The 15,724-nt window shown below is 52.8% G+C and overlaps 3 protein-coding genes across 3 annotated transcripts; 1 reads left to right on the top strand and 2 right to left on the bottom strand.

Moving 5' to 3' along the window:
- Positions 1 to 514: 514 nt before the first annotated feature.
- Positions 515 to 2,860, bottom strand: J4E93_010417 (uncharacterized protein; the record flags this gene model as incomplete). Its single annotated transcript, XM_049348297.1, has 1 exon — positions 515 to 2,860. The coding sequence occupies one exon, from the start codon at positions 2,858 to 2,860 to the stop codon at positions 515 to 517; it is 2,346 nt and encodes a 781-aa protein (XP_049194526.1).
- Positions 2,861 to 3,785: 925 nt separating this feature from the next.
- On the bottom strand, positions 3,786 to 4,322 carry J4E93_010416 (uncharacterized protein; the record flags this gene model as incomplete). The annotated part of the gene is made up of 1 exon (XM_049348296.1): positions 3,786 to 4,322. One exon carries the CDS (start codon positions 4,320 to 4,322, stop codon positions 3,786 to 3,788), a length of 537 nt encoding a protein of 178 aa, XP_049194525.1.
- Positions 4,323 to 14,856: 10,534 nt separating this feature from the next.
- J4E93_010415 (uncharacterized protein) lies at positions 14,857 to 15,651 on the top strand (the record flags this gene model as incomplete). Its single annotated transcript, XM_049348295.1, has 2 exons — positions 14,857 to 14,917; positions 14,969 to 15,651. 2 exons carry the CDS (start codon positions 14,857 to 14,859, stop codon positions 15,649 to 15,651), a joined length of 744 nt encoding a protein of 247 aa, XP_049194524.1.
- Positions 15,652 to 15,724: the final 73 nt, after the last annotated feature.

The following is a 15,724-nucleotide window of genomic DNA, read 5'->3' as shown; positions in this document are numbered from 1 at the left end:
AGTTCCTGTCCAAAGTTATGGCTACGCTATGCTACTTATACATATACACCAACAAATGCAAAAATGCCATGATGCCGCTCGAAAATCGATATAACCTTCCCCATATGCAAGGAGACGACACATGTAGCTTAAACATGGCCAAGACCCATCCTCCGCTCTCATGCCCTTGCCCGAAATGCTTTCCTTCCTATGTGTGTGTTTGTGTGCCTTCACCGAAACGCTTCCCTTCATGTGTGTATCTGTACAATAGCGACATGTTTGTTTCCTGAAATGTAATGTACAGCTCGAGTGCCATGTTCCGTAAACGATCGTAGTCGGTCGTATAGCTGCAATGTACGTAGAGGGAGACGCTCGAAGCGATGTTTTGAGGACGTTCGCGCTCGTGGTGACTCGTCAATCGTAATCGTGATCGTGATCGTACTCGCTGTCGTGAGAGGGCGTCTCGGGTCAACAATCGCTGTTGAGCTTGTGCTTCGGCCAGTCATAACCGGTTTGATCCCATAACTGCTTTGCGTTAGTTGTGTGCTTGTATGATAAGCAAGACAGGATTATGTACTGTGTAGTTAGGGTTCTGGTAAGCCTTCGGATGCTTCTTGATATATTCTGTAGTCTCGAAGCCCGGGGGATCGCACGTAACCATCTCCTCGCCTTTCTTCTGATACCACCGCACGTAGTCGAATCGCATGGTGGCAGGAAAGACCAGGTTCTTCCAGTCGATCCAGGTCCAGGAGTTACTGATGCCAAGGTTGAGAATGAGTGACAGGGGTTCTTCTGCGATTTGTCGAGCTTGGATGTTGCCGTTGGGTCCTACAGAACGGCCGTCCATGATGAACATGGTCTGGTCACCAACCTTCCAGGAGATGTATGCGTCCTTGCCTTCTCCGGGAGCATATTCAAAAGAGTACCGCTGATACTGCTTGTTGTCGAACCAGTCCCTGTTTAGTATTGTGCTGGCAGAGATGGCCTCTTGGAAGGCACCGCCGGCGTAGGTGTTGAGCCCACTGTAACGAAGGTCTGGGAACGCCGTGAAGTTGTAATTCGGATGGTACCAAATGTCGAAGGGGGCAACCTGGAAGCTCTGTGTTGCTATTGGCAGACCTGCTGGACCTGGGTATCCTGATGTGGCACCCACCTCGATGACGTCAATTTCTGGTGCTCCCCTTCCTCTACCTGGCGATGGGTGGTCTTCACCCGGGCAGGTGCATGAGTTGAGTCGTTGTCCAGGTAGGTGAGATAAGCCGTCAGGACTAGACTGATTAGGCGTGATACCAGCATCGCAAGCTTGGTAGGTGTAGGGCCATAGCCCATCGGTTGTACTGAGATAGCCTGGCCGGCCGAGATTGCCCATTGTCCAGGCGCCAGGCCAGAGTCCCTGTACACCAGCTGGTCCTGGTAGCGACACTGAAACTTCGAAGATACCGCCCTTGAAGCACAGCTGGTTCCAACTGTTCAGCATACCGGATCGAAACTTGAGACCATGGTTGAAGAATTCTTCCAGGCGCAGCTGAAGCGTACCATCTTTGGTAGTGACAGCATCTGGATCATACCATTCAACGTCCTGTGTCGCGCCATACCAGACGTTGGGTGCAAAGAAGTAAGGGTCGTCTCCTTCGTAGAACGTGCGGCCATCGTCATTAAACTCATCGCTGAAGACGAGCACATACTCATCGCCAAACTCGCCGGCCCTTGTCTTGACAGATTCAGGTGTGTCAGGGTCGATCAAGCCTGTCCGTATGTTCTCCAGGAGTGGATACTTTTTGTTGTTGACTATAGCCCAGATCTGAGGCCTCCAGGGATTGGGAAACATGCTCAATGGCATACCGTAGGCTGAGTTGTAGTCGATGACGCCTACCGCAGAAAGTACTGGAAGGCCGATGAAAATGAATAACAGTCCTGATATCATGAAAGCTAGGCCGATAGTGGAAACGATGCTGTCTCTTGTAAAGTGATCGCGTATCCTCGGTTTGAACTTGATGTCATCGTCGTCGCGAGGCATGTGCATCTCATCGTCCGCTTCCTCTAAGTCGCAAACCAGTGGCCAGGACAGTATGCCTTTCTCCTCGTACGGCGCCGTTAATCTGTCGTCGATGAAAGACACATTCTTTTTGTCATCGTACAGCTCAATGACGCTATCGTTGAGGCCCGTCACAGACGCATTGGGGGTAAGGAACGGGTTGATTGGTGGTATGCCAGGCGGCGGAGTGGTTGTGCGCGAGCGGGCGGCCAGTCTGGCATAAGACTGCCGTTCTGATAAGGAGGTCCTCCGACTGCGGCTATGGCTACTGGCGGAATCTGAGAAAGGGTTGAAGTAGCGAGTATAGTCGGTTCCCAAGTCTTGTAATGTGAGAGGGGTGCCCGGAGAGCGGGCTCCATGACCTGACAAGTCTGTTGTACTCCTCGCTTTTGGTGTCCTCAAGTGAGGCCGGGGCGGAATGCGCAAGTGAAGACGGCCTGTCGTGGTGCGCGGCCGATGCTTGGTCGACTGGGTATCATCGCTCGACTGCGGCTCGTGCCCGTCTGAGCTTCCATCGCTCGCTGATCTGGAGTTTGCGAGCGGCGAAGGGACGATGGGCGCAAAGGGCAACGGCGAGGATTCGCGCTCTGCCGTTGGCGGGATGCCGAAGTCGAAGCCATGGTCAGAAGCTGGGCTCTGACTGCCGCTCGGCTGGCCAATCAGCGGCTCTTCGGCTGCCCCTGCTGGCTCGGATGCTCCTTCTGTGCTGGTGTCGCGGGGAGACGCAGCTTCCCTCTCGACAGTTGAGCTCGAGAACGACGATCGCCTGAGCTGCTCATCTCGCTTTTGAGGTGATTCCGAGTACTCGGACGACGTGGACGAGGCGACTCTTCGTATGGACGCCATGGCGATTAGCGACCGATTGGCGTTCCCGCCGGCGTTTTGCCCCACAGCGCGCGCTATGTCGTGCAGCTCACGCCAATTGTGATGCTGCGTGTAGTAGCTTTGTCGACAGAATGCTCAGATATATCTTGAGTTTGAAAAGAGACCGTGGGGAGTAGCGGGAGACGAGGGTCTGCGAACGTGTTGTGCCTGACGTCGCGAGGCAAGGTGCTGGTCGGAGAGCTTTGACGCGGTGGGACGTGGGAGGGTCGGGGTGGATATGGCACCTGTATGTGAGCAACACAGAAAGCGGGGAGGCTCGCAGAAGACAAGAGCTGCGTATGCGAGTGAATAAACTTCCAAAAGGCGCGTAGTAGCGACAGTGAGTAGCGATGTTGGCCTGGCAAGCGCGGTGATTGTTTGAGCGGGAGAACTGGTCTGATAGTAGCATTGATGGTGAAGGCGAGTTGCCCACGACGCGGCCAATCACAGCTTCCCCATTAGGGTTCACCAAACAACAGGAGCGGTTCCGAAGATGGGCAGGAGCGGTTGCCTGCACCTGCGCCTGTGCTGCGTCGCGCTTCGGACTCTCCTCATGCTTTCACCACAGCCGAACGGTTACTGGCACAACACGACTCGACAGGTACCCTCACCACTGTGGCCGGAGTCGTCTCCCATCTTCATGATGTATGTGATGTTGTCGCCTCGCAGGCCGCACCTTCTTCCGATTGCTCGAACCGTGGAAAGCACGATGGGCTCAACGACGCACGCGCTTACCTCATGATGGCCCTGATCCACTGTCTCCCATGCAGACAGCATCGGCGAGGCCAATGGATGTTACACAACAACAGCGTGCTGGAACATGTAGCACGAGGATACCGTTACGTGTCAATCCCCATGAGTCGCGAGTATGTCAAGTCCATATCTAGCACGACACTTCCCTAACCTCTCACAAAGGCGCTCTTTCTATCGTGAACAATATCGGCACGTCCGTTCCAACCCTCACATCGTTGGCTTTGACGTGGTTGCTCGTACTGAGCTGACCGCCGTTCATCTGCGTAGGCCACTCCTTGACATCCCATTCCAGACCTTCGGTAGAGATGATCGCCGGTCCGTATATGGGAAGAAACCCTACATTCTCAGTAAAGACACCATCTTCCTGTAGCCCTCTCAGCAGAGTCTCCCTACTCCGAAGTATGAAGCTCAGGCTGCACTCGGAGAACAGCCATAGGCGAAGGTCGGCATGTCGATTCTCTTCTCTGTACATCTCGTTCAGGAGCCCAAGGCCCTGATCAACCCTCCCACCGAGGGTACCAAGGACTATCACATCCCGAACCATTGAGGAAGTAAGACGCGACGAGATTTTCTTCATGCATTTCCCAAAGTCTGTGCTGTATTGGTCACCATCGCGTAGCACAGGAACACCCCGTGCTTCGTAGTAGTCACGCACATCATCGCGTAACGAGTCCAAGTCTCCATGAATCATGTCGGGTAGCTATGCCTGTCAGCGACCTGTGTTGACGCTATATATCACATACTTACTCACGTATTGTTCGCGTTGCGCTATCAAGTCACCTTTCAGCATGTCGTAAAGTCTATTCGCCCCACCATCGGCGCATATGCGGTACCCAGTGTGCTTCCAAAGGCGTGAAAAGGCAGTGAAGTGGGCTATTGGTTGATTCAAAATGAGAAGATCGGGAGGGTTTGGTGTCTTCTCCGGATGGGCGCTTTCCGCAAGAAACTTCGCAGGGTACAGTTCGCTGTCTTCACGTTGCGCCATATTTCTAACTTTCTCTAGGGTATCCAAAAATGAGTGTGGTGATATAGATAATGATGCAGTCAATGCGACTGTCGAAAATGGTTCAGATCGAGAATTCCGGATGACGTGCGCGATGAAGCGGCAAGTGCGATGCAGATATGGCGAACGCACTAAGCCATAGAAGGACTAGCTCATGCCTCCGCGTCTCTTTCTCCACGGATCACTGATACGCAGATATGCATGCCTACCACGGTTTCAACCTTTATTTATAACACTTCGCATGTACAGTTCCTTCCTCATGATGTATGAGATTCCCCTCCCGACTCCTCGATGCTTGCTCTCGGGTTTATTCTCATGCAGGGCGGAGTGGGTCGGTTGAAGGTTTTCGTTGCCAAGTTAATCTACGTATCATGGGACGCCGCGCCGGCTGCATTCCCAAAGGAGTACCTAGGTAAGTCTGTATGCAGGTTTTGTGATGCCAAGTGGCGGCCTGATGAGGCCAGCGCTCGTTTGCTATACCTAGGTATACATCACCCTGGTCAGACCTCGGGAATCCCGCAAGCTTTCTGGTCGCACGTATACCCACTATCGTACGTGCTTCAGTCTCACATCGCCAACCCGTCTTTCGCGCTTGCACTCGCAAATTACCTGACGCTACGACCTTCACCGCCACCATGCCACCATCAGTCCAGAAGTTTCTAGACGATCTAAACCAACATCCCGTGACCGTGCCCTTCGTCGACGTTCCGAATGACATGCCTTATTGGGGCTTCACTATCTACCGGACATACTACGGCCCTGGATCGGATCAGCGGTGGAGCGAATTGCTCCAGCGAATGACTACTGAAACTAAGCTCGACCTCGAGAGCCAAGACGGGGCTGAAGACGACACGACTAGCACTGCAAAGGCTTGGTCTCTATTCAAACTCGACGCTCGATCAGACTCTACAGTGTTAGATGGCTTGACGCTGGAGCAGGTTCGACAGCTGTACGTGGAGGGAGTTGGAGGCCGGCCGATGAACGCAGACGACAACCCGTTTCGAGTCTTCTTCTTGGCTGACGCTGAGGCGCTAGTGGGCTCCGATTTTGATAGTGCTCTGATCAAGGTCGTGGCAGCAGAGTACGATGCCGCTGCTTGTGTATCTGTGAACTCGAGATTTGGTCCGCAGCGTTATTTTGGATGGATGAGGATGCCAGTGCGGTGTGTACTGGCTCTATGGTTCACGCTAGAGCACAAATTTCTTCAAGAAATTGTCGATTCCACTGCCGGTGGCCCGGGCGCATTATGGGACTGCCCTTGGTATGGCTGACGAGCTTCTCGAAGAAATCTATAATCCACTCCGACCAATAATCACCAATCGTTGTCAGATCGTTCGGATTGTTTGCGTTGTGAATTTGCTGGGAGTGTCGCCGTTGAGCGCCCGCGTTGTTGACAACTTGCGTTAGGCGGTAGTTGACATTCGGGTCACCCCCGTAGTTGAGGTAGCGGATCGTCGCTATTGCTGCCTTGATTCTCCTCAAGATGTTCTGGGCGCCGACCACGCCGTTATCTAATTCAGTCTTCACATTGGTATCACTCATGGCATTGTTGAGCTGCATCAGCTGTTGACACACGAATAAGTCAGCTTTCGTGCAGGAAGATCGACAACAACTCGCCATCAAGACAGTAAGGCTGACTCCACTTACATTGGGTTTCACATGATGGATCTCTTCGGACAGCAACACAAAATACGCCCGATTCTCTTTGCTTCCAATACATTCCATGACGCGAGCGTACGTATGCTGAAAACAGGGGTCCGTGGAAGAGCCAGCGTCTCCTGGTAGGGGCGGTGCACCTAGTAGGACGGATGCTGTCGATTGATACGTGATAGCGACTACGGCCCACGAAGATTTATGGATGGTTTGATAAGGCTTCCAAACAGAAGACCTTAGCACGACGCACGCATTTCAAGCTTCGTCGTTTCAATATAACTACACTCGAGGTCGATGGCCAAAGCGAAGCAGGTCTCAAACACAAGCTCTGCTTACGCACAACGGCCCCACGTTAGTAAACCTCGGCCTATGTTTCGGACCTGCGTTAAATTGTCGTTCGTGATGGTTGTTACTATCAACACATCTATATCCGTAACTATACTTCATGGTCGTATTCTGGCCTTGATAGATTGTCGGATGTCGATCGTTCCGTATCTATCTATCTTTACGCATAGCAACGCTGACGATGCCTTGCTAAAGATGGAGCGAGGGAGAGGCACTGGCCACCAAAGCCGCGGATGCGAAGGGGTCGCTGTGCGATTCTGGGAATGCTTTGTTTCAAGGAAGGGTCTATACCTAAGTACAAGTCAGTCGGACATGCGCTTGAGCTCGTGACCTCGAGCAGGCACCACGCAAATTGACTTCATGAGCCTTTACGAGCTCTCACGACGATGTAAATTTCAATCAGATACAATCGCGAGTCTAGCAATTGAGAGTGTGTATGGATAAGTTGTTTCTCGATGGCTCTTGCCTGCCTGGCGAGGGAGGCTTTCATGATTAAGGCCATAGATGGCGGCGGACCGTGCGCCGCTCGAAAATGACGTCTGGCGCAATGCCCACCAACTCTCGGCCACCGCCATCATCTGTGGGATGAAGCACCCACGTCCCGTATAACACATACATCGTCGCCGATATCGCACTTCCACCCAAGAGCGTAGCTTGCGGAAGCTTTCGACAGTAAGCATCGTCAGCCCGCCATGGCCCCGCTCTTCCACCTGGGCAGCTGCGGAACAGGGGTCCCACTGTCTAACTTCACCACCAGACGCCACTCCCCAGAGTCCGTCCACATCATCACCATGAATCTACAACAATAGCCTTGTGCCAGGGACTACAGCGCCTCATCACCGGTGACCCGGACCCGGTCTGGAACCACCCTCTGGGTGCAGACCACATCAAGACCCCGTGGTATCTGGATGATCATGTCATCAACGAAATCCTTGATACTCTACCGAAAGCATTCAATGGTATACAGAAACTTCTTCTGCTGACACCTAGAGCTCGTCTCTGCAAACCAAATCTACTTGGAACCTTAAGACGTCAAGTCGCACTTGCATGTCGCTCGAACTGAGGTACGCAACCAGCCAAGCAATGGCACTGGTGAGGCTTCAGCCACACCACGATTCGTGTGCGACCTGTCATCATGGACATACCGAATTCCACCAGCGCGGGTCCTGTCAGCGCGCAGGACACCCCTTGTCATCATCCACGCGCTCAGGCGCATTCTACCATGAACGTGCATTCAGCATACGGGCATGGTGGCGTACCATGCTAACTATCCTCAGCAGCGGCATTTCGTCAGCTCATACACGATGCCTTGACTTGGCTTCCAGCCCTGCGAAGGCGCCTCATCGGTGCTAGAACAATACCTTGCTATGTAGGACCCTACACGGAAGACATGTATCTCGGCCCTAAACTTAGCATCATGCAAGCTTGATGCCGTATATGATCAGCCGTTGGACGGAACTATCGGTTCTGGTCAAGCTCAAGTCTGCTCGGAATAGACGAGTATATCACAGCTCAATCCCTAACACTTCGAGCAAGCACTCGCTTTTGTCCAGAGAGGCTCGACATTATCTGATGCAACGGTCATTGCCTGACTTCAGTCGACTCTCAAGACACGGTGGTTCTACAGCCAGTTTGGAACAACACGCATTGATTCGTATCACTTGTTAAGCCAAACATACGATCGCAATGGATGAGACGACCATTCATACTCCACGAGACCTGTCGGATCACTTTACTACGCAAGCAGTTCAGCACAACCCATATGCTAGAATGCCATCGAAAAGAGCAATCGCGTGCGTGACATGCGCTAAGGCAAAGACGAAGTGTAACAAAGCTGTATGTACCAAGGCACATCTTGTATAGTCCAAGTTCCTGCGCTGACACTACATAGCTACCTTCATGCTCTCGGTGCATCACCAAGGCTATCTTATGCGAACCAAGATCCACTCGCCGTACTTCAGATAGCAACCACCGATCAAGCGTCAAGAAACCATCTAGACCACCGAAAAGGCAATTCTCGGCCAGTGTGATATCACGCCTCGATTCATATATTCCCTCGACGAGCTTGCATTCTCAAGAATTTCGAGGCTCATACGCCGCAACATACATCGATACCGAAGCCACCGCGAAAGCCAGCCGTCAAATCCCAGGGCTTTCTGGCTATCCAATGCTCACTCCGCTTTCACCAAGAGATTCGCAAACCCTCAACGGCAGTTACGCTTATATAGATACTTCTGAACAGGATCCGGATTTCTTCACTCAGTCTGTGAGTGCAAACAGCTATCTTAACCTGGGCACTATGTCACCGCAAACACCAAGCCCGATACATCCTTATCAGCCCGTATCCGTGGTGCACGAGGCTGATCTCTGCTTGTATCCACGATTATGGTCCGATGAAGTATCGATGCCTATCGAATGTGGATTTGACTTCAATGTCAATGATGTTCTACCACAAACTTGGGCTGCGCCACACGTCACAACCGAAATTTCAATCGCGCAGACACCCTGGGGTTTGTTTGATTTCTTAGACGCATCTCAACAAACCCTAGTTGAGCCAGTATCACACGCTGCCGGACTCGCTTCCCCATTCCAGTACCAGTTCAGAGATACATCGAGTCCATATCATCCTGACTGGACCTTCTACGAACATGTTGTCCCCGACCTGAACGTTGCCACTTCGGCAACGTCCATTCATGACTTCAATTTTGCAACAAGTCGTCCGCCAATCTGTGAAGCTTCTTTGATATCGTAGCGGTACTGGCGGTTCTCGGCTGAGCCCGCTTGGCGACGCGCATCTAAGGTACATTGGCACCTGTTCTATGTAGACTACGCAATACACGGCGCTCCTGTTCACAGCGTTCGACATTTCCAACCAAATTTCTCCCTTTGTGCTATGCGGCTTTCAAAGATCTTTGCACTCCAAACAGTGGATGACTGCCGAAGCCTACGAACAAGGTTTCCATACTAAAGTCCGCCTCTCCCACGTCTGACCAACGTCTCCATTGATAATACGGCTATGCGATGCAGCGACGGTACATCAGAACTCTGTTCGAAAACTCCGCATTCGTCAAAAGGCGTGCTGCTGCAGTCTCCTCGGGGTTCCTGCATATGCACTGCTCCAAGCAAGATAGCCAACCCGCCGCGCTCCGACGTGTAGTCGCCTACTCCTGCCGTTTGAGCGGCTCAAACGGCTAAAGTCATCCTTCGCATGGTATTGGTTCTTACACCTTCGCTCACCACCGCCTCAGTGAGCCAAAGCAAACTTGTGCCTTATAGCAAGCCTACTATGACAACGCTACTGCCCACTATTCCCACGTGAAATCATACTGCCTCCGCCACCCTGGTCTTATCAGAACCAAGGCATGTCTAGTATGATCTTCAACCTTGCAGCCGAGGTCACACGAGCGTTGATCATATGACAACGACCGAGTGTTGTAGTCATGGTGTTCGTTTTCGTCGGAGTTCACAGCCTTCTTGCCACCCTGCATTCGTGGCGAGAACACCCCACTGTCATCCTTCCATTGCTTACTCGCATAACCTACCGATAGGTGGCAGTTCCTTCAGAACCCTCAAGGCAAGGTACCACAGCGCGCATGCGTCTTCAAGCATACACACCTCATGGCCATCATGCATTGTGCCTGAACCTGGCGTTCGATTCGCACGTGTGAAGAAGGTCAGCGTGAGGGTGAACCCGGTACATGATGCTGCGTTGCATTCAGAAAGAGACTGTATGAGTGAGTGGGCCCTGCATCCATTGGACGACGCAGGGGACAGGTCTGGAGCAGCGATTCAGGATTTCGCGCGCTTTCAGCAGTGGCTTATCGGCTACTTCGAACACCTACACTGCGAACCTTGCTCTCGGAGCGAATGGGTCGTATGGTAATTCTCTAAATATCGTAACATCTATGAAGAGCTGCGAGATGGTGGATTGGATGCGCATCTCCTACAGCTGATTTCTTTCCTAATCTCAGAACAGTGTCGGCCCGCTGCGGAAACATGGTCTCTACACATCGACGGACCGTCCCATCACTTGCGCGTGACGGCACGCCCTTTGCGAGAAAACAGCGACCATGGCGCCACAGCGCTTGTCAGACGCATGCACGGCTCACCCATGGAGGGCGCATGTGGTTAGCTCGGCAGATCCTGCGGCCGAAGCCCACCTCTAGCGGGCTGTACCGACGCGAATGTAGCGGCCTGCGGCATCGTATCTAGGTCTTCTTCGAACGTCAATTCTACGAGTTTCACACCACCAAATTTACCCACAGTCAGCCTCTTGAATGATTCAAGAAAAAGGCGCCGCGCCCACCTAGTAGCTTGCTGCTTATCGATAGCGTCAAGTCCAATCGTAGGTACCGTGATCCTTCATCGTTCGTGTCATCATCGTGTGGGATCAGGCGTGTTGCCTGGATGCAGGAACGATGATCACTCGAAGGCTTGGCAAAATGGGACTCAGGTTTCCCATGGTGTCTTCCTGATCCAAAACCTGGCGTATAGCATATGCTACCGGAGTACTGGGTTCTGCAACCACCAGCCCGGTAGTGGTTGGTCGTATTCGAGGCCTTCCGGGACACACACCCGTTCCTCCGATGACCATGTACCGCAGAATCTACGGCGCAAGCACTACCGGAGCGCATGAAGGTTAGATTACACGCCGAATACCCTTGCTTTTTATCGATTTGCAGGTCTCGGATGACCAACACCACCTACATCCGTCCTGTGGCGTGCTTCCCTGGTCATGATTATCCCGACAATGTCTACAGTTTCTTACTGTTCCTATGCTTGTTTGTCTGTTTTATTGGCTGATGCTATACCCAAATGCACTCCTGCCGTTGCCTAGTCTCGCAGGCCTTCTCGGTTACGACACGGACACTGAGTTCGCAGCTGGGAAACCTCCAGTCGAAGTGCATGGCCATTCTTTGTCCATATCAGCTTTCAGCGTGTCACTCTATCGAAAGCCAAGTTATCGTCTCCACCATTTCGTCAGCCAATAGAGCCTCGCATCCATCCATCCAGAGCCAGTGAACCAGCCACATGGGAGACTAGGATGATATGCCCAGGCCGAGAATCCACCGCCATGGAACGGACCCCACTTGCAGCGAGTATGATGAGGGTGGATGTATCATGTGAGACATGAGTCTGGTAAGAGTTCAGTCTATCCCCAAGCGTAATCGGGCCGAACCATGGAATACGGTAACGAGTATCCAGACTGGACAGTGTGGACGCTCTTCCCGTGCACGCCTCGTACTTCATCGTGATCGAGCCACGATAACAGGAAAGGTACCGGGCCTATCAAATGGCACGCAAAATGTACTCTTCGATCGAGTGACCCGTGAAGGATGCTTTGATAGCAGATATCGATAAATTCCAGCAGCAGAGCAAGGGCCTGGATGACATGACGGCGTTGACCGGTAAGGCTGACCTTACCAAAGACTCCTTCTGCGAACATGGCAAGGGTAAAGCTTCACCCGAGTAGTGAGGATGGATCGCAGACGAAGGTTGGTCAGCTCCCTCCCGGCCGTCTTTCCCAGCTAGGACACACATCGCAAGGTGCCACTTGTCTTCTCAACACCAACCCGTCTCGAAGATCCCAATCCTTCCCGTGTCGTCCCGACCCTTCCTTCCCGCCGCAAGCGCTCCCCGAGTACAGTCTTTCCACTCAGCACTAGCTCGAACAAGGTGACCGGCGTACTTCCACTATTGAAAAGCAACGTTGGTGTGAAAGGATGCCACCCGGTCCACCATGGACGCGTATCCCGCCTGCCATGCTGACGCCGTGGGCTTGGTTCTGGGACCTACTCCACATTCCTTCGCGTCGAAAAGCGAATACGGTATTCAGCCGGTCGAGAAGGTTCCGAGGGACGGTTAAGAGACCACGTTGTTATCACCACCCGGCTCTGGAAGTGGTGGCGAGACCGAATTCCGCCATGGCCTGAAGGCGACGCGTGGATGTGCCAGCCGATCTCGGAACGAAGAAAGGTGTGTGAGGGTCTGGGTGCAATCGGCAATGCATAGCGGTCCCTAGTGTTCAACCCAGCCGTCGGCGTGCGCGTAAAGCCTTTTCTCCTCGGAAGATGGCGGAGTAGTGCTCCTTCTTGTCGAGCTACGGGAACGTAGTCAGGTGACTGGGACGTCTTCTGTGAACATCATATCCCCAATCAGTATAGCCATTAGCCACGACGGCCTTCGCGTGTGAATCAAAGTAACTTTGCGTCGTCTCTTCTCATCCTCGGTTACCTACCGCACACGTGGCACGTATACGCTCCACGTGTGGTTGAAGAACATGTTCCTCGTCTCCTAACACAGGAAACAAGGTGTTGAGATTATCGACCTCTCGCCTCAAAGCGTCGTCATTCATATCTCGCAGCGGAGTGACGTACAAACACTCGGCTCGCCGAGCCAGAATGACCTGAGCATGATTCTCCTGGCCTGAAGTCAGCATCTGCCGGTTCTGAATATTGCCTAGAACCCCAATCTCCTCCTGACAGCACCCCCTCCGACCCAAGAGACGAATCAAACATACCTCAAGAACCATCTCACAAACATCCACATAAGCCTCCGCCTCCCAAAAGCTAAACCCAACCACAACATCCACGCCCCTTCCCTTCTCCCCACCACCCCACTCCTCAAACCTCAACCTCCCATGCTCAAGATCCGATCGCACCTTCCACCTTTTCGACACCTGCAGCGGTGTAAAGTTCTGCAACATATTGTACAATAGGGACAGAGAAAGGAACGGCTGCGCGCCATCATGCACAATGCAGATCCTCCTCAGTTTCTTGATATCTCTTTCCCACATGATGCGCCAGAGGATTTGCACGATGAGTTCGCGGCCGGGTCCGCCGATGCCTTTTTCCGTGTGCTCGGGGCGGTACCGGATGTAAAGTTCTTCTAGGGAGGTGAGGCCGGCGCGGGAGAAGTTGAATGGTTTTACGCGGCGGCGGTTTGCGTCTGGGGTGTAGAGTGAAGTGAGATCGGATGGGAGCTTTATCTGGAGTTTTGGGATGCTGGACACGAATGCTGCGGGAAGTAAACTGGTTCTTCGGATTAGGTCGTCTGTTGATGACCATGGGAGTGTGAAGATCGTTGCGGTCCAGGCGAGGGTGTGGTATTCTTCATGTAGTTGACGGCATGTTGATGATAGTGATAATGGAGAGTGTTGCACTGGAGGTGGTGCGGTGCCCGGGTCGCGGGTGAGGATGTAGTCTATTATTTGGTTCTTCAATTCACCCGGTAGCAGGAGGAGCGGGGATTGCTGTGCCATTGTCATTGGAGTAAGACATCGGAATCGTGATGTATGTGCAGATACGCGTAGTAGGACGCGCGCTAGTACTCTCTGTGATGGCGAATATGATGGGTTTTGTTGTTCACCGTCACTGCTGCGGAACGCGTGTCATGCTGTGTGGGGCTCATTCCGAAGCTTAGTCAGGGGTATTTCGATGTTGTCATCGCTTCTGCGCGTGCTCCTGCCAGGTACTCTGCACTTGCGTTGCGACTGTTGTTGCTCACTCTACAGGCGCTGGTGCAGTCGCGATCTTACCAATTCTTTCAGCGCTATCGACAATTCCTACGCGAATTACAGACCAGCGCCGAGCCTTTGTGCATCGCCGTCACGCGTACGCGACGCGTTGTTAACATGCTGCTTTTTCCGCCTGCAACTTCTCGTCATGAACTTCACAAGCTACAGCACCAAGTGTCGTACCGGTACGAAGACATGCCTTGCGCAGTTCGAACAAGCTTTGCGCTTAACGGCATGGCTGCCGCCAACGCTTTCACCTAAACCCAGCTACCCAGGATAGCACGTCCGATCTCGTTCTACCCGGCACGTTATACCTCGTTACCCGGACTGAAACATATCCAGTGTGACTTGTACCACTCATAGTCACTATATGAACACTCTAAATATGCCGCCTACCCCGCTTGGGCTTCGGTCGACATCGCCCATCCGGCAATCTGGAGTTCATCTAAAAACTACCACATTGGGAGCAAGTACTATCGGCAGCAACCGAACCAACACCATTGGCGACAGGCAGCTGCACCATCAGCAAGGAGGATTTGCGCATGTATTAGCATGGTCAGGAGGACTCTGATCTTGAGCGCTGTGCTCCCAGCAGAGTCTTCTTTAGAGCAGGATCGGTGATGGTCGGGCTCATACTGAGCGGTGGTATAAGACAGGCTGAGATGGCTAAGTTTCAGCAAAGTTATTAAGCGGAAAGCAGCAGCAGTCATGAAGTCCGTCGTCCTTCTATGGCTAGCAACGGCCCTTGCGCAGCAGGCTAGCGCCCATTGTTTGTACTTTCATCTTTGTCCTCAGAACTAGTTGCTAACGAACCTTTTAGATGTATTCAACCGCCTCATAGTGAACAACACCATCTCTCGAGAATTCCAATACGTCCGCGACGTCTCTGGCAACGCCGGCACCTACAATGACCTCTGGCTCAAGACCTTTCCCATCTACGGGCCCGAAAACGCAAACGTCACATGCGGCCGCGGCTCCTTCCCCGTTCACAACGCCGATACTATAGAGACAGCGACCATTGTTGCTGGGAGCGATGTTGGACTCATGGTGTCTGGGCCCTACTACGAAGGTGATGTTCAAGGATACATATTCCACGAAGGGCCTGGGCAAGTGTTTCTCTCCAGGCTGCCGGATGGAATAAAGAGTCTGATGGAATACGACGGGAAGGGAGATTTCTTCAAGATCGCATACGCAGGGCCGGCGGACAAGACGACGTGGTCGACTATGGATACGCTGTCCATCAACTTCACGATTCCCGCTGCCACACCCTCGGGCCGATACCTCTTGCGCATCGAGCACTTCATGCCGTCCATGACTCTTGGACAGAGTCAATGGTTTGTGAACTGTGCGCATGTGGACATTGTCGAAGGCGGCAATGGGAGTCCAGGGCCGATGGTCAGGTTCCCGAATGCTTACGCTGAGGATGACCCAAGTATCTGGTTCCCGACGCCGAACGATCTAAGCTTGTACAAACAGCCGAAGCCGGCAGTGTGGAAGGGCTGAACAATGGTCTATGGGGACAAAATGCAAGAGACTGATGACGCTCCAACTATGATGAGAGAGATACGTTGCCGCA

Source organism: Alternaria ventricosa, assembly GCF_023758065.1.
Source record: "Alternaria ventricosa strain BMP 2768 chromosome Unknown scaffold_30, whole genome shotgun sequence".
In the NCBI taxonomy this organism is placed as follows: domain Eukaryota; kingdom Fungi; phylum Ascomycota; class Dothideomycetes; order Pleosporales; family Pleosporaceae; genus Alternaria; species Alternaria ventricosa.
This window is presented reverse-complemented; position numbering and strand designations above follow the sequence as displayed.